Below are 25,189 nucleotides of genomic sequence, written 5' to 3'. Positions count from 1 at the left end.
CCCCACAGGTGTGGGAAAAGCGGTAGAAAAAGAAGAAGAAGAAGTAATACCTATTTCTTGAATGGATACAACTCTCACGAAGCATACTCCTTGCCATAGTTCAAAGAAAATGAAAAAAAAATTAAATGAGAACAATATTCATGTTTTACATTGGCCAGGAAACCCTCCTGACATAAATCTCATAGAAAACTTGTGGGAAAAACTTGACTGTTCCACCAAAGTATGCATGATAGAGTCTCTAATTAAAGTGTGGTTTCATGACGATGAACTTATGTGCTCAAAGCTTGGGGAATCAATGCCAAATCAGGTGAAAGAACTTATAAAACACAAAGGAGGACATATTAGCTATTAGAAGGTATTCAACATACGTATTATGTAAATAAATGAAAAATGTGTACTTTATTGCTGTGTTCCAATTAATTTGCACACGACTCTATTATATAGGTGTTGTAGAATTTCTTTTTTTTTTTTTGTCAGTCTGAAATGAGTTTAGGCACCTAAATCAAATTTTTATAGCCTTAATTCAAAGTCTAGTCATCATATGTGGGGAAAAGAAAGAACTTCTCTGCTACACTCGTCACAGTAATGATATTTCTCACCTTCTGGCAAGTATGACAAGTTTTGAGAATGGTTTCTCCCATGCATACATCTTGATGACTTGTATTCCAGATAGAATCTCATCCATGAGGCGTACTCTTTTGTCAGTCTTGAATGCTGTTTTACGTCGGAAGATAGCAGACAGTTTTCCAGTGTACGCTGAAAGGAAAGAAATGTACTCATTTAAATAATATACTGTAGAATTTTTTGAAATTTGGTTAATTTGAAAAATTTATTAATATTTTAATTTAGCATAATTTCCCTCAATTTTTTCTGTAAAACAGAGTTTTTAAAAATAATGAATTGTTTTCCTAGAATGAAATATACAGGGTGTTCCTAAATATGTCCCTATGAATATACACTCCACGGATAATCCTTGATCTACAAGGCTTTATTTTTTAACTCTCGACAGATGGCAGAGCGTTTTCCTTCTCCACTGTGAGATGTGCAATAGCACTGGTTCTGTCCTTGAAAGCCAGTCTGTAGCCTGCAATGGTGAGTGCTCAGTCGAAGGTTGAAGCCCTGGATTGTTAATTTGCAAACATGCTTTCATTACAGAAGCGCATCTTCATGTGTGAAAAGTATTTTAAATACGCCTGGTGAAGGGCCACCTTCTAGAACAGCAATTCACAAAATTGTAAATAAATTTGACAGTACTGGCTCAGTGGAAAACAAGAAACACAAGTGCAAACAAGTAGTTTAAACAGGGAAAAAGGTAGAAACAATTCATTCAAATCTTTAATAATAGATGAATAAATTCTCCCGAAATTAGCACAAGTAGGGCTTTCAGTTTCTCTGCACACAAAGCGACAAAGCTGCTAAAACTCAAACCGTACAAATTTACATGTGCCCATTGTTTAAAACCCGGTGATCCAGCAGCAAGAGTGCGAGATTGTGAGTGGTACCTATCATCAGTCCACGATGGTTTAATCGACCGACAGCTCGTGTGTGCCTGGTTATATCTTACTGAGCAGTCATAACTCTCGCTACTGGAGTGCAGGAAAACCAGAAATTCCTCGTTATGACAGTAAGGTCTCTTTTACAAGACAATAGTAAATGCACATTTTGACGTCATTCTTTCATCACTTGATGGAAGAAGAAGAAAAATCCATTGGATGCGCATAAAGTGGAAGAATCCCTTCTTACAATCTCGAAGTGTTTGCAGACGGAGTGATCAGTGCTGGTGTATCTCCCCCTCGCTCCCCACATCTTTACACTGCAGGAAATAAAAGAATGTGCTTTCCATATACAATGCCTGTATAACCCAGCAAGGACGACACTTCCAGCATCTGTTATGAGGTTTGTATCGTATACACAGTATCTGAACCCACTCGACTCCTGTTCATCATTGTCATGGATCGGATCATAAAATATATATAATACTAGCATGTGCCCGCGGCTTTGCCCGCGTTTATTAATTGAACTGTTAGATGTTTCTAAACTATTTATTTAAAAGCAAATTAAAACATATTTATTAACTCACATCGTTTTGACGTAAATTGCATGAAATACATTATTTTATTTTTATTATATTATTACTTTCAATGCTTAAGATACCGGGTTGATGGATGGTACAAAAAATATTAACACCATGTAAAAGACCATGTTATATAATACAAAATATATTGTTTCCTTATAGAGCTTCGGAATAAATATTAATGTCCTATTTGGAGGTAAGATGTATACTATATTGTGTTTGCCTTTGGAACTCTTGAACAGTCCACGAACAGTTGACAATGGCAAAAGCACCGTTTTCGAAGATGGAGTCCTACAACTTTAAGCGATTGTCCCATGTCAAAATTTCAGATCTCTGTGTGCCGTAGATTTGACTGGGCTTCGCACACATGCACCCAAACACTTCCGAATATTATGGGCTGAGGGCTCCTCGTGTCGCGGACCGAAAATGGCTTCCTACTCAATGGACTTACAGTCCGAGGAATACTACTTCGCCCGCAGCATGCTCGGTAATGATGGTGGCTTCAATAATATTCGTCATCAGTTTCAGAGCCGTGTTCATTGCAGAGCATCAACAGCGTCGTATGCCCTCACACCATATAAGACCAAAAACGGTTTCCTATGCCCTGGACGTAAAATGGCTCCTTGAATACTGTGTTCTGTACCTATCTTACGTACGTTGCATTTAATCTTGGTGACAGCACGTTGGATTGTCATATCCCAATGCACGTTTTCCGATGGTTTTTCGTTCATAACTTACCAACGAAAGCGAAAATGAAAATTCCGGCTTCGAGGTGCATTCGGACCCCTTTCCATCGACCTATGTTCAAAATTTCAGATATCTCAGTGCTGTAAATTTTGCTTGACATCGCGCACAGACAGACAGACAGACAAACACTTCCTTTTATAATTATAGATAAAATATATAAAAAATACATATATGTTCCTCTTAAAGCTACATAAGTCTTGACCCATATTACTATGAACAAACATGAATATCAATCAAGTTGCTCGTCTAGACAGAAAAGGATACCAACTCCCAGATCAACTCAAAAACAATGGCTGCTGTAGAAATGACAAAATAGTTTGCCATCAACCACAATATTTTTGATGTGTTATTTAGTTTAAAGTGTAGATATGTTATTTCAGACTACATCAATAGTTTAAAATTGTGTCATATCAGTGATTATATCATTATTGGTTATATATGCTACTTATGTCTTCCACCTGAAGCATGGCTGAAGATGACCCAATATATACAAGGGTTCGAAACTAGTCCCAGTTTTATAAGACAATATACAAACTAATAGTATTGAATAGGTGGACCATTTCTACCCTTTGATAGTCCTTAAATGGGTACGACGTCTTTATTAGATGTTTTCATGCTGGACGTCTATGGTGGATCGTCATCATCATCAGCGAGCCGGTTAGGGTATTTGAAAACGAGCATCTTCCAAAGTTGCCTATTCAAAAAGATTTTGTTGTCCATGACAAATATCCAATTCCATCCTCTTCTCTCCACATCTTCCCTCAGTTGGTCCATCCATCTTCTTCTTGGTCTTCCATCTCGTCTTCTACCTGTTATTCTCTTTTCCAAATAAGCACATGGTAACCTAGTGCTATTGATTTGTTTAACATGCCCAAACCATTTAAGTCTAGATGACCTAAGTCTTTCCTCCATTGATTCATTTAGACCTAGGTTACATCGGATCTCACCATTTTTCACGTGATCAAGTTGTGTCTTTTGGAGGGAAGTTCTAAGAAATTTCATTTCACAGGCTTGAATCCTACCACCACAATCCTTCGATGTTAGTGTGCAGGTTTTCTGAGAATATGTAAGGATGGAAATGAAATATGACTTGTACAGGGCCATTTATGTTCTTTGTGGGACCTTCTCATCCCATAGTAGGTGTCCAACGATACTGTAAAAGTTAGAGCCTTTGGTTACTCTGTTTGTTGTTTCTATCTCAGCTCTATTATTACTAACCACTACGCTTCCTAAATAATTGAATTGGTATACTATTTCAACTTGGTGGTCCTGTATTTTTATGTTGCATTCTGTATTATGTCTGCTGGTTTTCAATGCTACTGTTTTTGATGGGTTCAATTTCATTCCATAATCATCAAACTTCTTACACCATGCATTCAGATTATTTTGCACTCCCCGCACTGTTTCATCCCATACTGCTACATCATTTGCAAACACCAGAGCCTGAAGATCTTTATTATCTTTTCCTTTTAGTTCCTTTAAAATGGTATCCATAACTGCTATGAATAGAAGAGGTGATAAGGCACTTCCCTGTACCTAATAGTAAAATCCATCAACAGAAATGAAATTCATTAGAACAATGAACCAAAAGACCAGGAAAGATAAGATTAGAAATGAAGCAAATAGGAAGGAGGCTGACATCAAAATACCTGTTACTGAGCTTTTAGGAAGACACAGGCTACAATGGTTTGGACATGTTATGAGGATTGACAGAACAAGAACAACAAAGAATTACTTTGACAGAGAAGTGAAAGGGGAGAGGCCAGTAGGGAGGCCAAGAAACTGATGGATAGACACAGTGAAATAGGAGGTTAGCATGAAGTATTTCAAGTGGGAGGACATAGAGGAACAGAAAATATACTTTGACAGGAAGAAGTGGCGAGCACTTGTACACAACACCCGGTAAAGTGGAGTTGAAAAATGATGATGATCCATCATCATCATCATGATCATCGTCATGAAGACACAGTATTTGAAGCAGGGAGTCCAAGAATGCGCGTGCATGCACGCTTAGTGGCGGAGAGGCAAACAAATCGGTCAAGCGTTCAAAATGAAGTGTCTGTTTTAATTCACATTATACACAATTAACATTATAATTAGCATAATTGAAAACAATATTATCTGATATCATATTCATATAATAATCCAAATACTTTTCTACTCATGCAACTGTACAGACTTACCTTGCAAGGGTACCACTACAAAAACAGCGGCTATTCCAACAAAGGCAGGCCAACCAATCTCCACCCACATCAGGTAAGCAATGATGACGGCAATGACAGGAGACGACCAGAGATAGTGGATAAAAACGGACACGAGATCAAACCTACTCACATCATTAGACAGCAGGTTCACGACTTGACCAGCTGCCGTCTCCCCGAGAGCTGTCCGACTCAGCCGCAGACTCTGAAAAAAATACCATATAATTATTATATTCTATTGGAAACTAAAAATACTTAAATCTTATGTGACAAACTCTCTAGGTTAGATGACATTTTTACCACCACAGTACATCAGCAAGATATATGCATCTGCGGCTCATGCAACAGTGCACCAGCCTCCCACCACTGGATTCCGTTGTTCAAATTCCAGTTACTCCATGTCAGATTTGTGCTGGACAAAGTGGACGTGGGACAGGTTTTTCTCTCGGTACTCTGGTTTTCCCTGTCATCTTTCATTCCAGCAACACTCTCCCATATCATTTCATTTCATCTATCAGTCATTAATCATTGCCCCAGAGGAGTGTGACAGGCTTCGGCAGCTTTATCCTCACCACTAGATGGGGCTCTGTTCATTCCATTCCCGACTTGGTCAAATGACTTGAAACATGCTGCGGATTTTCATTTTCTTGAGTACAAGGCATCTGAAGTGAACTCACATGAGCAATAAATTCAGATTAGTAATGGGAATCCAACAAATAAGTTTTATGTACAAACATAACCCAAGATTTATAGGAACTAAGATATCAACATGCACCTTCCGTTGTGTAACACACTTTGCTCTCCTCTTGTAACTGCCCTTCCAACTTTCTTCTCATTCTCTTTTCTAGTACTTTTCAAATATTTTTGCTACCTAAGACACGAGTATCGTTCCTAGATAATTATCATACATTTTCTTTTCCCTCTTCTTAAATTTAAAAGAAGATATTGCAATGATATCTGAACAAGACTCGCCTCATTTTGTAAGGAATGCAACAATATCGTAACTTAAGATGGAACTGCCCACGATTTGTATGCAGATGGGAATGAAACCTGTATGCCATATTCTGCATCTGCTGTTACTGACTGAATTTCTTCAACATGTGTAGATGAACTCGTGCATGGTTCTCCAATAAAGTTCCCTTTGTTTGAACATGTTAACGCTAGAACCGATGGAACAGTCAACATGACCACTACACATTTTCCAAACTCTATTGTGAATACCCTTTCTATTGTAGAATATTGTGCTGCAGTGACTTTTCCTGATTAGTGGTGGTGAAGATCATCCATAATAAATATAATTAATTTAGCATCATCGGATAGTGTGTTAGTAACGAGTGTACCTATAACTGCCAGAGCAGTCATTTTTACTGCTGTATTAATGATCGCATTAAAATGTATTGTCCGCCTCTGTGGTATAGTGGATAGAGTGATTAGCTGTTAGCCCCAGAGGCCAGGGTTCGATTCCTGGGTCCACCACAAAATTTGAAAAGTAGTACAAGCACTGAAACGGGTTCCACTCAGCTTCCGAAGGTCAACCGAGTATAAGCGGTTCGATTCCCACCTCAGCCATCCTTGTAGTGGTTTTCCATAGTTTCCCACTTCTTCCCCAGGCAAATGCCGGGATGGTACTTAACATGAGGCCATGGCCGCTTCCTTCCCTCTTCCTTGCCGATCTCTCTCAATCTTCCTATCCCCCACAAGGCCCCTGTTCAGTGTGACTGATGAGGCCGCCTGGACGAGGTACTGGTCCTTCTCGCCAGTTGTATCTACGACCAAATGTCTCACACTGCAGGACATTGCGCTTGAGGTGCACAGAGGTGGGATAAGTCCGAGGGAGTAAACAACACTGGATGGTAAGTGGATTCAATAATCAATTGCAAGATGCAAGGTTGGATAAGGAGATCAGCAGAAGGGCACAAGCACGAAATACGTTCTACCAGAATGTAAAGACCGAGCTCGATAGCTGCAGTCGCTTAATTGCGGCCAGTATCCAGTATTCGGGAGATAGTGGGTTCGAGCCCCACTGTCGGCAGCTCTGAAGATGGTTTTCCGTGATTTCCCATTTTCACACCAGGCAAATGCTGGGGCTGTACCTAATTAAGGCCACAGCTGCTTCCTTCCCACTCCTAGCTCCTTCCTGTCCCATCGTCGCCATAAGACTTGTGTGTGTCGGTGCGACGTGAAGCCACTAGCAAAAAAAAAAAAAAAGAATGTAAAGAACCTGGTGTGGAACAGAGAAGTACCTGTGAAATGTAAAGAGATAATGTACAATATGTACTATACCCCTATATTAACATATGCATCAGAGAGTTGAACTTTGAGACCAAGAAATGAGAGTAAATTTCAGGCCAGTGAGATGAAGTTCCTGAGGAGTATGGTACAGAAGACAAGGAGAGATAGAGTAAGAAATGTTGAGGTCAGAAAAGATATCAAAAAGCAAAGCAAAGTCATCTCCGTACAGGCCATGAAGACCCTTGGAGGAGTGGAAGGTAAAGGCTTCCACCAGTGTTAACCTTGGCACGTGATGGGGTAGAGTGGTTAGCTCTACGCCCGGCCGCCTTTGCCCCCAGGAATTAACCTGGTACTCATTTTTGGTGTAGGCTGAGTGAACCTCAGGGCCATATGCAACTCCGGAAGTGGAAATCTCGTTTCTTAAATTTTACGACTTCCCGACGGGGATTCGAACGCACGTCCTTCCGGGCGAACCGTGCACGCCTTTTGCCGCCTTGGCAAGGCAGCCCCTTCAGAAAAGATACAGGGGTAGAAAAACTGAGTGATAGGATGGAAAAGACTAAATTGAGATGGTATGGACATGTTATGAGGATGGAGGAGGGAGGGATACCAGAACAAGTGCTGAAGGTTAAGATGGAGGGAAAGAGAGCAAGATGGATTGACTCTGTCAAGGACAGTATAAGAAAAAGAACACTGGACTGGAATACAATAACTAAATAGGAGTGGTGGAAGGAGAGGCATCAACACCCCAACCCAGCAGGAGCTGGACAAGGGGAATTGAAAATAATGGTGATGAATAAAAATAAAATGTATTATAACACGTGTCTGCACAGCTCTCGCTGAGATATAATCATCCACTTATAATTATCCTATCAGCAACAGTAAAGTTCAAAACCACAACAGAACTGAGCTGCAGACACATTAGGACATACGTTACATCTGGAGAATGAAATGACTACATTTTTTACTACGGACAACCACATCTACAAGGAGCATTTCTGATTAAGAGAGATTGTCATTTAGACCTAGCACGCTCTCTTGTGAGTAATGTTAGCAGCGATTACAATCAATGCTCCAATGTTTACTAGCGCTTCTCATCATACTATGATTTTTATCCAACGTTCCAAGATATCTTCATCCATATCGCCTCCGATTCAACTATGTATTTTCACCCCAGTTTTAAATAATCAACTTTAACCTCATCATATTCCTATCCAGTGAAGCCTTGGGTTTGATAATCTGTTCCCCAGGCGTGATATATATTGTTCAAGCTTTTTAACAAGAAGATCCATTTCAGTGTCAGACATGGATTATTTTTAAAATACAATGTGACACAATTACTTTTAGATGAACGTTTTAACTTTTCAAAGTACATATTTTATTAAATATTTTTTGTGCTGTAATTATTATTATTACATAACTACAGTATCAATACCATTAAGAGTTCATCAATATGATTTATGTAATTTGATAAGATTCCTCAGACTAATATGTGTTTTAAGATTGAATGAGGCTGAATATGCCCAATAAAAAGTGGGTGAAACATGTACCTTTAAAATTCTGGTAATTTCTGTGTGTATTTGACCACACAATGCCGGCCCCCTGGTGTAGGGGTAACGTGCCTCCCTCTTACCCGGAGGCGCCGGGTTCGATTCCTGGCCAGGTCAGGGATTTTTCTGAGGGCTGGTTCGAGGTCCACTCAGTCTACATGATTAGAATTGAGGAGCTATCTGACGGTGAAATAGCGGCCCCGGTCTAGAAAGTCAAGAATAATGGCCGAAAGGATTCGTTGTGCTGACCACACGACCCCTCGTAATCTGCAGGCCTTCAGGCTGAGCAGCGGTCGCTTGGTAGGCCAAGGCCCTTCAAGGGCTGTAGTGCCAGGGGGTTTGGGTTTGGTTTGCTTTGGTATTTGACCACATAATAGTGAAATAAATTGTATTGAATAGGTGGTATTTAAATTACTCCTTGTGTAAACTTAGTGATAGAACTCAGATATATGCAAAGTAGTAGTAGTAGTAGTAGTAGTAGTAGTAGTAGTAGTAGTAGTAGTAGTAGTAGTAGTAGTAGTAGTAGTAGTAGTTGTTTTTGTTATGGCAGGGGCAAATCTTTTAAAGACACCACTCTGTGTGGGAGTTGGATTTCCACCAACTAAAAACCCCTGCCCTCTTCACTCAAACCATTCTGGAACTGCTTGTCGGCATGACATCAGAATGGAGTGATGTATGTTATTAAGTTCTTCCTTTCTCTTCTTTCTCCTTCATCCCCATAATGCTTGTCGCCATTGCCTTTACTGTGTTCCAGGCAAACGGGCTCTCTAACATAATCTGAACCAGATTCCCTGGCGTGAGTTGTCGGCCAAGTTGTTGGCAGGCTTTTCTTCGTTCTTCTTCCCATCGAACACAGTAGAAAAAGGTGTGTTCTACTGTATCCCTTTCAGAACAGTACCAACAACCATCTCCCTGCGTCTTTCCCATCTTCATGGCGTATACGCCAAATCTTCCATGTCCTGTCAGGATCTGCGACAGATAGTAATCTACCTGCCGATGTCTACATTTAAGCCAGTCTCCTATGTTGGGTATTAGCTTTTTTGTCCATTGGCCAACATCGGTTGTGCCATCCCATCGGTCTTGCCACTCTAGTAAGAGTTGGTTGAGTTACAAGAGGTAGCACGCAATATGAAGACTGGTAAGGCACCAGGTGTAGATGGAATCCCACCAGAAGCCATCAAGTATGCAGTTGAGGTGGCACCTGGTTGGATCTTATCAGTCTTCAATGATTTATTAAAAAAGCGTGAATTCCCCGATGAGTGGAAAGTAGCCAAGCTAGTGCTGTTATTGAAGGCAGGGAAACTATCATTAGATCCATCAGCATACAGGCCACTGTGCTTATTAAACACCTTGAGCAAACTTTACGAAGGATTGATTAAAACTAGACTGGAGAAAGAACTTGAACAACAGGGAGGACTTTCTTCGAACCAGTTTGGATTTAGAAAGGGTAGAACCACAACCCAAGCTATTGAGAGAGTGATTCAAATACAGGCAGAAAGCAGTGAGAAATGGGCTGCCTTGATAACGCTAGATGTCAAAAATGCTTTTAACACTGCTTCTTGGAGCATTATTTTGAGAGAACTTCGTAGGATGAACATTTCTCAGTATCTACAACAAATAATCGTTAAGTACTTCAAAGGACGAAGAATACGATTTCATGATTTAGAAGATCTTGAAATGAGTGCTGGCGTTTCACAGGGATCTGTCCTAGGACCCACCTTGTGGAACATTCTATATGATGGTGTCTTACGCCTGCAGCTGACAAAAGGGACAACATCTATTGGTTATGCAGATGACCTTGCAATAGTGGTAATAGCAGAGAATGTAGAAGAACTGACCTTCTGAGTAAATGAATCACTGAGACGAGTTAACCTTTGGATGGTAAATAATAAGTTGAGATTGGCTCCACATAAGACTGAGGCTGTAATTTTGAAAGGTTCCAGGAATTGGAAAAATGCCCGTTTCTTATTAAATGATACAGTGATTATCCCAGGAAAGTCTATACGATACCTTGGGGTTCTTATTGACAGGAATTGCACATTTGGTGCACATGTGAAGGCAGTAACCCAAAAGGCAGAGAAGAAGGCATCGGCATTAGCCAGACTTATGCCTAACATCGGGGGACCAAGAGTAGTAGTAGTAGTAGTAGTAGTAGTAGTAGTAGTAGTAGTAGTAGTAGTAGTAGTAGTAGTAGTAGTAGTAGTAGTAGTAGTAGTAGTAGTAGTAGTAGTAGTAGTAGTAGTAGTAGTAGTAGTAGTAGTAGTAGTAGTAGTAGTAGTAGTAGTAGTAGTAGTAGTAGTAGTAGTAGTAGTAGTAGTAGTAGTAGTAGTAGTAGTAGTAGTAGTAGTAGTAGTAGTAGTAGTAGTAGTAGTAGTAGTAGTAGTAGTAGTAGTAGTAGTAGTAGTAGTAGTAGTAGTAGTAGTAGTAGTAGTAGTAGTAGTAGTAGTAGTAGTAGTAGTAGTAGTAGTAGTAGTAGTAGTAGTAGTAGTAGTAGTAGTAGTAGTAGTAGTAGTAGTAGTAGTAGTAGTAGTAGTAGTAGTAGTAGTAGTAGTAGTAGTAGTAGTAGTAGTAGTAGTAGTAGTAGTAGTAGTAGTAGTAGTAGTAGTAGTAGTAGTAGTAGTAGTAGTAGTAGTAGTAGTAGTAGTAGTAGTAGTAGTAGTAGTAGTAGTAGTAGTAGTAGTAGTAGTAGTAGTAGTAGTAGTAGTAGTAGTAGTAGTAGTAGTAGTAGTAGTAGTAGTAGTAGTAGTAGTAGTAGTAGTAGTAGTAGTAGTAGTAGTAGTAGTAGTAGTAGTAGGTGTTTGAATATGTGAAGATCATCACTGAGCCTGCAAAAACTGCTGTGTGGAATATTTCAGCTAAAATTTTAGCAAGTAAGATTTTGTCATTTAAGGTTTGATACTTTGCAAATATTGATGGTGGTCATGAACATTAAGGTCTTGAAGTCAAGGCAGTCTGACACCGCGTAAATTAGCCGCTTACTGGTCACACCACATTTAATTAATTTTGTATTTATGGAGAGCTTAAATCACATCATTACCTGCCATCATCAGAAGTGATTAATGATTATAGTACCAGATTTGTTATTGTCCTGTTATTATTATTGTAAGTTTAATGTATGTTTCAGACACGATTAAATAAATAAATATGTTGAAAAATAAATTCACCATCAGAAGGTTGGCAGGGTAAGGGAGGTGGTGGTATACAATTTCTAATCACTAGATTGCGTCTCAAAAGCCTGGATTAAATTCCAAACCTCTCCGCAGTGCTCATATGGAGTGAGGGCATATGACGCTGTTGATGGTGATTCGTCCGTCGGATGGGGACATTAAGAGTTGATCAGACCCCTTGGTGCTATTCGACAGGAGTAGGCTATCTGCCGGCACCACAATTTCACCCTCTCCCTTCCTATTATCATATATCACGTCATTAATTTTGTCTCATTAACTCCTTCGATGAGGTTGGCGTCAGGAAGGGCATCCGGTCGGAAAAGCTTGTTACGAAGATTCATCTCACCTCATACCCGACCCCGTAGAGAAACAGGACAAGGGCTCTTCATAACACATGTGCTGCAGGTCGCAATTTCTCCCACAACATTATCCCAAGTGGATTTTGCATGCTCAATGATGATACGTAACTTCTTTGTTCCTTTCCACTATTCATAAGGAACAGTTACAGTATTGTTGTGTGGCAGCTCTCAGAGTAGTTAACCTCTCCAGTTAACCTCCACTCATTCTTCCATTTGATCCCCTCTGACCTGCTTCAATAGATTAGTCCCCAGCTACACAGTAACTTGGTCAACACAGCAGAGTATTGGGCAAGTAGTGATTCATCAGCAATTTTTTTTTTATGTCGCACTAACACAGATAGGTCTTATGGCGACGATGGGATAGGAAAGGCCTAGGAAAGGGAAGGAAGCGGCCGTTGCCTTAATTAAGGTACAGCCCCAGCATTCGCCTGGTGTGAAAATGGGAAACCACGGAAAACCACCTTCAGGGCTGCCGACAGTGGGGCTCGAACCCACTATCTCCCGATTACTGGATACTGGCCGCACTTACGTGACTGCAGCTATCGAGCTCGGTGATTCATCAGTTTTAGAAGTCAAATTAAACTTACACCACACTTACATTGCACTTGAATTTTTGTTCATTATTCCGTTGACATTGTTATGGCTGGTTTATTGCACAGTTTGAATTTCATTCCATATTGACTGTTTTTCAATTCCATCAATTCAAGTGTAAACAATCCTCCTATTCAATACTTCTTAATATATCACATCTACGAGTATAAAGATGATATGTCTACATTGTCCAAACATGTCATAAGTTATTCATTAGGGTCCACCTATTCAATGCCATTAGGTTGTATAGTGTCCTGCGAACCATGTGACCTTGCCGCGGTGGGGAGGCTTGCGTGTCCCAATGATGCAGATAGCCGAGCCGCAGGTGCAACCATATCGGATGGGTATCTGTTGAGAGACCAGACTAACGAATGGTTCATCGAAAGGGAGGTAGCAGCCTTTCGGTAGTTGCAAGGGCGGCAGTCTAGATGATTGACTGATACGGCCTTGTAATAATACTCAACATGGCTTAGCTGTGTTGATACTGCTACATGGCTGAAAGCAACGGGAAACTACAGCCGTAACCACCTCCCGAGGACATGCAGCTCTCTCTGTATGAATGATGTACTGATGATGGCTTCCTCCCGGGTAAAATATTCCGGAGGTAAACTAGTCCCCCATTCGGATCTCCGGGTGGGGACTACACGAGAGGGGGCGATCATCAGGAAGATGGATACTGACATTCTGCGAGTCGGAGCGTGGAATGTTAGAAGTTTGAATCGTTGTGGTAGGTTAGAGAATCTGAAAAGGGAGATGGATAGGCTAAAGTTAGATGTAGTTGGTATAAGTGAAGTACGTTGGCAGGAAGAACAGGATTTTTGGTCAGGCGACTACCGAATTATCAACACGAAATCAAACAGGGGTAATGCAGGAGTTGGTTTAATAATGAATAAGAAAATAGGGCAGCGGATAAGCTACTACGACCAGCATAGTGAAAGAATTACTGTCGCCAAGATAGACACCAAACCAATGCCCACCACAATAGTGCAGGTCTATATGCCTACTAGTTCAGCGGATGATGAAGAAATTGAAAGAATATATGAGGAGATAGAAGATTTAATACAATATGTCAAAGGTGACGAGAATCTAATTGTGATGGGAGACTGGAACGCAGTGGTAGGCCAAGGAAGAGAAGGTAGCACAGTAGGAGAATTTGGATTGGGACAAAGGAACGAAAGAGGAAGTCGGCTGGTTGAATTCTGCACTGACCATAATTTAGTCCTCGCCAATACTTGGTTCAAACACCACAAACGACGGCTGTATACGTGGACGAGACCTGGAGACACTGGAAGGTATCAAATAGACTTCATTATGATTAGGCAGAGATTCAGAAACCAGGTGTTGGATTGCAAAACTTTCCCAGGAGCAGACGTGGACTCTGACCACAACTTGTTGGTCATGAAATGCCATCTGAAGTTGAAGAAATTGAAGAAAGGAAACAATGCAAAAAGATGGGATCTAGACAAGTTGAAAGAAAAGAGTGTGATGGATTGTTTCAAGGAACATGTTGCACAAGGACTAAATGAAAAGGCCAAAGGAAACACAGTAGAGGAAGAGTGGAGAGTCATGAAAAATGAAGTCAGTAGGGCTGCTGAAGAAATGTTAGGAAGGAAGAAAAGATCAACTAAGAATCAGTGGATAACTCAGGAGATACTAGACCTGATTGATGAACGACGAAAATACAAGAATGCTAGAAATGAAGAGGGCAGAAAAGAATACAGGCGATTAAAGAATGAAGTAGATAGAAAGTGCAAGGTAGCTAAGGAAGAATGGCTGAAGGAGAAGTGCAAGGATGTCGAAGGCTGTATGGTCCTGGGAAAGGTAGATGCTGCATACAGGAAAATCAAGGAAACCTTTGGAGAAAGGAAATCTAGGTGCATGAATATTAAGAGCTCAGATGGAAAGCCACTTCTAGGGAAAGAAGACAAAGCAGAAAGATGGCAGGAGCATATCCAACAGTTGTATCAAGGTAACGATGTAGATAATTTCGTTCTGGAACATGAAGAGGCTGTTGATGCTGATGAAATGGGAGACCCAATTTTGAGGTCAGAGTTTGACAGAGCTGTGAGTGACCTAAATAGGAACAAGACACCTGGAATTGATGATATTCCCTCTGAATTACTGACTGCCTTAGGAGAAACCAGCATGATAAGGTTATTTCATTTAGTGTGCAAGATGTATGAGACAGGAGAAGTCCCATCTGATTTTCGGCAGAATGTTGTTATACCTATTCCCAAGAAAGCCGGTGCTGACAGGTGTGAAAACTACCGCACGATTAGTTTAGTATCTCATGCCTGCAAAATTTTAACACGTATTATTTACAGAAGAATGGAAAAACAAGTTAAAGCTGAGTTGGGGGAAGATCAATTTGGCTTCAGAAGAAATGTAGGAACACGTGAAGCAATCCTGACTTTACGTCTGATCTTAGAGGATCGAATCAAGAAGGACAAGCCCACGTACATGGCATTCGTAGATCTAGAAAAGGCATTCGATAATGTTGATTGGACCAGGCTATTTATGATTCTGAAGATGATAGGGATCAGATACCGAGAACGAAGAATTATCTACAACCTGTATAAAAATCAGTCTGCAGTGATAAGAATCGAGGGCTTTGAAAAAGAAGCAGCAATCCAGAAAGGAGTGAGGCAAGGCTGCAGTTTGTCCCCTCTCCTTTTCAATGTTTACATAGAACAGGCAGTAAAGGAAATCAAAGAGAAATTTGGAAAGGGAATCACAGTCCACGGAGAGGAAATCAAAACCTTGAGATTTGCCGATGATATTGTTATTTTATCTGAGACTGCGGAAGATCTCGAGAAGTTGCTCAATGGTATGGATGAAGTCTTAGGTAAGGAGTACAAGATGAAAATAAATAAGTCCAAAACAAAAGTAATGGAGTGCAGTCGAACGAAGGCAGGTGATGTAGGAAATATTAGATTAGGAAACGAAGTCTTAAAGGAAGTAGATGAATATTGTTACTTGGGTAGTAAAATAACTAACGATGGCAGAAGTAAGGAGGACATAAAATGCAGACTAGCACAAGCAAGGAAGAGCTTTCTTAAGAAAAGAAATTTGCTCACTTCAAACATTGATATCGGAATTAGAAAGATGTTTTTGAAGGCTTTCGTGTGGAGCGTGGCATTGTATGGAAGTGAAACATGGACGATAACTAGCTCAGAAAGAAAGAGAATAGAAGCTTTTGAAATGTGGTGTTACAGAAGAATGCTGAAGGTGAGATGGATAGATCGAATCACGAATGAAGAGATACTGAATCGAATTGGTGAGAGGAGATCGATTTGGCTACATTTGACGAGAAGAAGAGATAGAATGATAGGACACATCTTAAGACACCCAGGACTTGTTCAGTTGGTTTTTGAAGGAAGTGTAGGTGGCAAGAACGGTAGGGGTAGACCAAGGTATGAATATGACAAACAGATTAGAGCAGATGTAGGATGCAATAGTTACGTAGAAATGAAAAGGTTAGCACAGGATAGGATGGCATGGAGAGCTGCATCAAACCAGTCTATGGACTGATGACTCAACAACAACATAATAGGTACTTGTTTCAACCCCACATACATTGGGTCATCTTCAGCCACGATTCAATTGGAAAACATATGCTTGCATACAACCAATAATAAAGTAAACAATCTGGTATGTCTCAATTTACAATCTAAATTTAAAACATTGTCAAAGTCTGACAACACATCCAAACTTGAAGCCAAATGACACATCAAAACTGCTAATGGTATTGAATAGGTGGACTCTTCTCTACCCTCTGATATGTATCGAAACATATTTCAACCGATTTTAGAGTTGTCTTCAGTAGAAACGCCATAAAAACATAAGTTACAATACAATATTATTCCTAAATAAACTATTTAACATGTGGGATGCAATCTCTTGTCAGAGAGAGAGAGAGAGAGAGAGAAAATATTGCTGTTCTCATTTACAATATTTCATGGTTTTGGGAGTTAACAATCTTGTCACAATTAGGCGCAAATGAACGTGTTACAGACAAGTGTAAACAACTTCTACAATTCTCATCTGAAATGCCTGTTCGTAACCTCGGTTTGTCAAGTTTTAATGTTGAAAAAAAATCCTTCACATACATAGATAGAACAGAACATATAAGTTTGGCGGCCTCTAATGATGGTCAGGAAATTAATTATGGGCAAAGTAAAATGAAGTAAGAAAAGTTACTGTGACTCCAATTCTTTGTTAAATTGTTGTGGCAAATTGCCACAACGTCGCTTTTTAGCAATTGCCATGTTGTAACGATATAGTCCTTGACTTTTAACAGATCGCAAAGGAGTGGTCTGATAACGGATTCATAATGAAACACATGAGTAGCATTGCAGGATACGTCCTTCCGATGATGCGTGCGCACCGTTGTCTACTGTGACCGAACGGGCACCACTCCTACCCTGTGCACTCACAGGTGTTCAGCTGCGCACATATGCACAGTGTGAAGCGCACTGGACGCTACTGCTATACAGTACAGTAAAACATCATCCGCAAATAGCCTTACCTGTTATTCCCGTTCTGATGGAACGAGCTCACTGCATGGCTCTAGTAACTCACCTTTCTGTATATGAGTGAACAACAGGCTGCTCGTACCCTCATACCGGAGTGGAAGGCGCCTAACATGAAGTGGTTCATAAGCAGAGTGTTGACAGCTGTAAATAAAACTATACCACCAGCGTACATGAGAGCATCGCTCTTATCCATGGTGCTTGTTGGCTGGAAGTATGCTAGGAGCTGGCCTAGGAGAAGAGGCTGCCCCAATCTGGAAATTAGGAAAATATCAGTCGTTAACCAAGATAATTTTATTGGCCTAAAACCAGCATGTTAGGAAAGGAAATTACACTCTTAAAGAATTTTTTTTCAAAAGTGACTTGAAAGGGCTAAGGGAATGGTTGTAAAGAAGAACATCAGATACTGGTAAATCAAAACCAACACAATAATGGATCACAAAAAAAAAAAAAAACTGATCAGGTTTGAGAACTATTATTGAGTATCTACGAAGTACAGTTACAATTACAGAACCAAAAGTAGAACCTCTATAATTTAAATGTTTTCATCATCATCTTTCTTCCAAGTATTGGGCCATGTGACCCGTTACGGTCTTGCATTTTACTTTTTGCAAGACTTGAAAGCAATCAAATGTCCTTCCGACGAGTTGCTAGCCTGAAGGAAGTAAGACCATTGGTGGGGCTGCCACCTCTCAGCTAATGGACTAGCTGAAATCACAGCATTTTCTCCATAATGGATGTAACGGTTATACCGCCATGACTCTGTCAACAGGGCTGGGAACAGGTTTTTTCATCTCGGGAAGGTGAGGTTGGCGTTTGGGCAGGAGAGGTTATGTCATAATCATCATCATCATCCTTCCAAGTACTGGGCCATGTGGCCTGTTACGGTCTTGCATTTTCTTTCCATCGCTTCATTGGACGTCCTATAGATCTCTATCCTCTTGGTTGATAGCGTAGGATCTCCTTTGGTAGTCTTCCAGATTCCATCCTTTGAACATGACGTTTCCAGTTTTCTTGGTAATCATAGATGTAATTGATTACTGATTTCACATTCAGTCCCTTAAGCACATCTTCATTTCTTATACGATCCCATTTTGTATAGCCTGCTGTTCTGCGCATGAATGTCAAGGTAGTTTTGAATTAAAAGACTAATTTTGGCAAGTGGACCAACATTGTTGTATGAATGACTAATTATCCGTATTTCAAATTAAACATTTTCCATGGCATTTGAAAGGTTTAAGCTGTGAATCAAAATCAAGGTTAACTGCATGCAGTAACAGGTCTTAGCATATTTTGTGACGCAGCAAGGGTTGGCATGGCATTTCTGAATTATGAGTTGTCGTTAATTCAAAAGGACATAATCCGAAGTCTGATTTTTGCATCCCAATGACTTTGAATTAACGAGGTTGTACCGTAGATGGAAGATGAAAGTGGTGAGAAGAATAGCCCTCGCAAAGTAGGCATTTTTCTTTCTTGCAAGCTGTGAGACAACTCTGAGAGTGTTAAAAACTCTGTTCTAAACACAGAGTGGTGGTGATTATTGTTTTAAGAGGAAGTACAATTTGACAACGGTATTATACATTGAAGAGTGGTTGACGAGAATAGCAAGGGATGTGCCAGATCTAGTGTTATAATTATGGAATGAGGACAAGAAATGGAATTTTGAAGAAATGTGTACTGGGTACCATACATTTTCATTCAGAGTTCGATGTATCAACGTAAGTCGCCTGTCGGGTTTCAGCCAGCCAGCAATGAGCTGTGTAGCAGGAAGTTATGTGAGCATCATAACTCAACGTAAACGCAAATCGAAGACCATAGTACAATTCTCGTTGAAGTTTCGTAGTTCGTTCATGGGTCGCATCAATGAGGCCAATGTCGCAATACTCAAGTACTGGTAGGATAAAAGCTTGGAGAAGTTTTATCTTCTTATCTTGTGGCAAAATATCCTTACGTCGTATACGAGAGCGGAGCGTCGCGTACATCTTTCTACATGCATTTCTAGGGTTAATAATAAGGGAATACTAGCAGTTTCCCGCTGGCTCCGCCCGCAATGTACAAAGTATGGTGTTATTCGTTATTATCCTCGCGGATATATTTGCAAAGTTTCGAGTTAATGAAATAAACCACATAATCTGCTGTGGTAATATAATATAATATAATATAATATTACGTCAACAAAAGACTTGAAAATACATTACACAAAGAAACTGAATTAAACGTTCCTTGGAACAACACTACGCGCCGAACTGTTAAAAAGTCCTTCAAAGATCTTCGTCACTGAGACAAATGTACTCATAACTTATCTCATAATCTACCAATTTACGTAGTTATTACCTCAAAAGAAAGCGTTTGATCCACTGAGTGTTTTTAGACCAAAACTAACTGCGTACCTCAATTAGAACGAAAGATATGATTGCTTCAATGAGAAAAAATGTTGAAGAAATGAGACGTCAAATTGAATGTGCACTCATAACTTTCCTCAGAATTAACCAATTTCAATAGTTAAGAACTGAAATGAAAGAGCTTGATCCACTGAGTGTTCTTAGGCCAAAACGAACTCCGTATCTCAATTAGAACCAAAGATATGCTTGCTTCAAAGAGACAAAAAATTGAAAAATGAAATAATTTGAGGAAGGCGGAAGTTAAGTGATCTATAGTACGTGATGACAAATCTGTGCATGAATACCTTTCAGTTTAAAAACAAATGAAGGAAATCGACCGGATAGAATGGCCGGACTGACTGACTAGTTTTCATTTTAAAAAATTTATATATATATAAGATACTCCGCAATCATTGACGCCATCTCAATTTTATCATTATTATTAATAATAATAATAATAACAATAATGTTATTGTTTTTACGTCCCACTGACTAAGTCTGACGGTTTTCGAAGACGCCGAAGTGCCGGAATTTTGTCCCGCAGGAGGTCTTTCACGTACCGACACGAGGCTGACGTATCTGAGCCCCTTCTCAAACACCACCGGACTGAGCCAAGATCGAACGTGCCAAATTGGGGTCCGAAAGCGATCGCCTCAACCCAGCAATTTTATCACTGACCTGACATGCAGACATCCTGAATATGGTTAACCTTGCCCCAGGCAGTCTTTTTACTAGTCCAGACGGTCGGAACTAAATCTGCTAAGTCATTCTATAAAACTGCATTATGAAGAAATCTTGCTGTATGATTGCGCTCACCTGATGACGATCTCGGAGACGAAGACAATGAAACCCAGCTTGCCGTACTCCCATGCAAAGGCTCTCAAGAGAGCGCTCCTCAGGGATGGTTTCTTGTTCCTCTTCTGTGCTTGTTCTACCTGCCGCTCCCATTGTCTGAAATGACACAAAGGATACATTTAGTTTAGCTATAAGGAATTGACAATATAATCAAAATAGTTTTGATGCCGTTCTACCCGTCTTCATGGACAATGTCGGATGTATAACATCCCCCATTCGCACCCCGCCAAAATTACTAAGAGCTTCTCCCACCCCTACACAACAATAAGTTTGTCAAAATTTGAAATATCAAAAAACTAAGATTATCCTGTTTATTTACTCAGATTTAAATAATACCTGGCTATGTAAGCATGAAAAATCAGTAATTGCTGCACATCTGCAAGTCACAGGACATGGAGTAACAAATATACAAAATACTCTCACCATTTTAAATAGACATCCAAAACGGATAAAAGTGAACATTTTAGAAATACTAGAAATGTGTAGACATCAATTATAGGTCATCAATAAGGGTGCAATTTGTCCCCCCTCCTTTTCAATACTTATATAAAACAGGCAATAAAGGAAATCCAGGAGGAAGTTGGAAAGGGACTCACAATCCCAGAGAAGGAAATCAAAACTCCGAGATTTGCCGATGATATTGTTATTTTATCGAGCCTCCGTGGCTCAGGCGGCAGCGCGCCGACCTCTCACCGCTGGGTCCGTGGTTCAAATCCCGGTCACTCCATGTGAGATTTGTGCTGGACAAAACTGAGGCGCGATAGCTTTTCTCTGGGTACTCTGGTTTTCCCTATCATCTTTCATTCCAGCAACACTCTCCCTGACCCGGTTACTGACTGGAAAACAGGTTGTAGGCTTTTCATTGTTATTTTGTCTGAGACTGCAGAAGATCTGGAGAAATTGCTGAATGGTATGGACAGAGTCTTGGGTAAGGAGTACAAGATGAAAAATAAATCCATAACAAAAGTAACGGAGTCGAACGAAGTCAGATGATGTAGAAAATATTAGATTAGGGAATTATATTTTAAAGGAAGTAGGTGTTACTGGTAGTAAAATAAGTAACGATGGCAGAAGTAAGGAGGACATAAAATGCAGACTATCACAAGCGAGGAAGAGCTTTCTTAAGAAAAGAAATTTGTTCGCACTGAACACTGATATGGGAATTACAAAGATGTTTTTGAAGACTTTAGTATGAAGCGTGGCATTGTATGGAATAGAAACACGGACGATAACTGGATCAGAAAGAAAGAGAATAGAAGATATTCAAATGCGGTCGGGAGATGATAGATCGAATCATGAATGGAGATACTGAACCGAATTGTTGAGAGGAGAAAGATTGAAATTTGACCAGAAAAACAAGGCAGAATGATAAGACACAACTTAAGACACCCAGGACCTTCTTTTACAAGCTGCTTTACGTTGCACTGACCCAGATAGGTCTTATGGCGACGATGGGATAAGAAAGGGCTAGGAGTGGGAAGGAAGCGTCCGTGGCCTTAATTAAGGTACAGCCTCGGCATTTGCCTGGTGTGAAAATGGGAAAGCACGGAACCCACTATCTCCCGAATACTACACCCAGGACTTGTTCAGTTGGTTTTTGAGGGAAGTTTTGGTGGTAAGAACGGTAGGGGTAGACAAACAAACTAATTAGAGTAGACGTGGGATGTAGTAGTTAAGGTAGAAATGAAAAAGTGAGCAAAGGATAGGGTGGCGTGGGGAGCTGTATCAAACCAGTCTGCGGACTGATGATCTTAACAACAACAGCCTATCGTCCAGAAAAAAAAACATCAAAACTGAAACGATCGATTTAAACTCCAGAATGAGCAACCTACCACGCAATGCGGTAATAATCGTACTATGCAATAAAACTTTCACCAAAGGAACAATAATTACACGTGTATTACAATTAAATAGAAGTAGGGCGTGATTATAAATCGAAAAGTCATTTAGTATTTGACTACACACTAACAAACCAACAGACACATTGCCTGAGTGAGACTGCCAGATCGACGAATGCGCGCGGCCACAATTCTCAACGGTGTCCCGGTACCAATGAGGGAGGGTGACCTTGGCAAAAATATACCCCCTGCTAACCTTCGTCGTAGAATACGCTACACATTACTCCGCGGGTCTCCACTACTTGCTGTGGCGCTGTATAAATCGGTTAGGCGCAACAAACGACATTTTGTGCAAATTATCGCTAAGAAATTTTAATAATTAAATTAAAGGAAAGAATATTAGCTGAAAAGACAACAGGGTTTATACAAATTGGTTGTTTCAGACGTCTAAAATGGAGTAAAAATTATTATTTTTCCACAAAGTGGGAGTCCCACCCCCCAACCTAATTGCCCCTATTGACTGCCACCTGCAGACCGGAAAGAAAGGCGCTAGAAATTAGCAAACAGTAAACCTACCAGTCGAAAACTGGCCCTCGTGTAATCTCACCTGTTCGGACCTCCATAATCTAAAAAATCCGTATCACCGCTTATATTTCTATGTGATAAAACATTCTATATCTTGATATGATTACCGAGCTCGATAGCTGCAGACGCTTAAGTGCGGCCAGTATCCAGTATTCGGGAGATAGTAGGTTCGAACCCCACTGTCGGCAGCCCTGAAAATGGTTTTCCGTGGTTTCCCATTTTCACACCAGGCAAATGCTGGGGCTGTACCTTAATTAAGGCCACGGCCGCTTCCTTCCCACTCCTAGCCCTTTACTGTCCTATCGTCGCCGTAAGACCTATCTGTGTCGGTGCGACGTAAAACTAGCAAAAAAAAAAATTCTTGATATGATTTACTTTTTTCCATTGTGTCAACCCGTAATTGCGGGAAGTCGTTGATTCGTTCAATAAATATATATTATAGGTTACATTTCTGTCAATTAAGACACTTCATACCAATCAAAATAACTTTAATGCAAATGAGGTGTCTACTTCGGTGGCAAATAGTACACAAAAATTCATTATTATCAAGCACTAAAATTTAAATTAACAAGAGAAAAAGACATTTTCTTAAGATACAATATTGTACAATTTACACTATCAATTTTTCTGTTAAACACACAGCTCATCCTTAATAAATTTACATTATTTACAACATTCTACTCATAATATCTTCTGTACCTACACACATAATCAACTCATATACAGTACGTGGAATTACTTCAAATTAAGACTAATATTTGCATTGCAATTTTTTTAACCCATTTGGTACCTAACTAGCATAACGACCTGCTGCGTCTTAACAAATACAGTAGAGACAATACGCGACACTCGGCGAGATATCGAGAGACAGCGATTAGAGCTCTATCTAGCGGAGTGTCTAAACAAATATGAAGTCAACCCGTTATCTGCCACCATTCAAAGGCATATTCAAATTACAGACCCCTGGAGTCTACCACACTGAATGTAGCTGCTAATTAGGCGAAACGAAGCGTCTAATTTCTACCAACTTAAAGAACATATCCGTCACAGATATGTCAGCTGTAGCCAAGCATTCCTGCGAAATAAGACACGAAATTTCATGTGACAGAACCAAGATGTAAGCAGCTATTACCTAATAAATACTTATGCCAGATAAACGAGCACGAGCTGGAGCATTTTCATTTAGCGCCTAGCGAGGCGCATTTCTAAAATGTCAATTTTTTTTTTTTTGCTAGGGGCTTTACGTCGCACCGACACAGATAGGTCTTATGGCGACGATGGGATAGGAAAGGCCTAGGAGTTGGAAGGAAGCGGCCGTGGCCTTAATTAAGGTACAGCCCCAGCATTTGCCTGGTGTGAAAATGGGAAACCACGGAAAACCATCTTCAGGGCTGCCGATAGTGGGATTCGAACCTACTATCTCCCGGATGCAAGCTCACAGCCGCACGCCTCTACGCGCACGGCCAACTCGCCCGGTCTAAAATGTCAAATTTGTCGTCGTTCCCTGTTTCAGAAATAGGGTGGTCCCAGTTTAAGAAATCACATGCGGTTCTTCTTACGCAATGCTACAGCCCTGTCACAGAGGAATGGAAGTGCGAGCTTCTGTTGGATGAAATTCACAATACGAAACTCCAAAGAACTCCAAGCGTGCTAAGCCGTCTGTAAATGCTAGTCCTTCCACAAATCGTATTAGCCAGCTACTTTATCCCTTTCAGACCTGAAAGAAAACTGGAGGTGTGAATTTTTGTTTGTACGTCAAGAACTGACTAAAATGCTCCTCAATACACATATTAATAGTTTATTTTACAAAATAAAAACTAACATTCGAAAAACAGGACCCACACAATTGTGCGTATCAAAATTCAAAACCTCGTTGTATCACGTACGATGGTGTAGCTTCAAAATTTACGTTCACTAACCAAAGTACACACTTCATTGAATATATTCCGGTATTCAGTAAAGCTTCTAGATTAATATAAACGCAGTAAATAAGTACTTACTTTCGGCACTACTGCTTCCTGCCATCTCGCCGATCAACTGTGCTTTTTAAACTCTTCTTCCTTCGCGTTGGCGGTCA

General features: G+C 40.2%; 1 protein-coding gene across 1 annotated transcript in view; it reads right to left on the bottom strand.

Annotated features, from left to right (window-relative positions):
• Positions 1–25,189, bottom strand: part of LOC136885573 (ATP-binding cassette subfamily C member 4) — a 185,833-nt gene that overhangs the window by 80,261 nt on the left and 80,383 nt on the right. Inside the window, exons 3-6 of the mRNA XM_067158221.2 lie at positions 20,651–20,785; positions 17,503–17,707; positions 5,005–5,227; positions 600–756 (exon numbers count right to left, since the gene is read on the bottom strand). Of these exons, the coding sequence (XP_067014322.2) occupies positions 600–756; positions 5,005–5,227; positions 17,503–17,707; positions 20,651–20,785 (720 nt within the window). The remainder of the gene's footprint in view (positions 1–599; positions 757–5,004; positions 5,228–17,502; positions 17,708–20,650; positions 20,786–25,189) is intronic.

Source organism: Anabrus simplex, chromosome 14, assembly GCF_040414725.1.
Source record: "Anabrus simplex isolate iqAnaSimp1 chromosome 14, ASM4041472v1, whole genome shotgun sequence".
In the NCBI taxonomy this organism is placed as follows: Eukaryota; Metazoa; Arthropoda; class Insecta; order Orthoptera; family Tettigoniidae; genus Anabrus; species Anabrus simplex.
The sequence above is the reverse complement of the archived record's forward strand: the minus strand, read 5'-3'. Positions and strand labels throughout refer to the sequence as shown.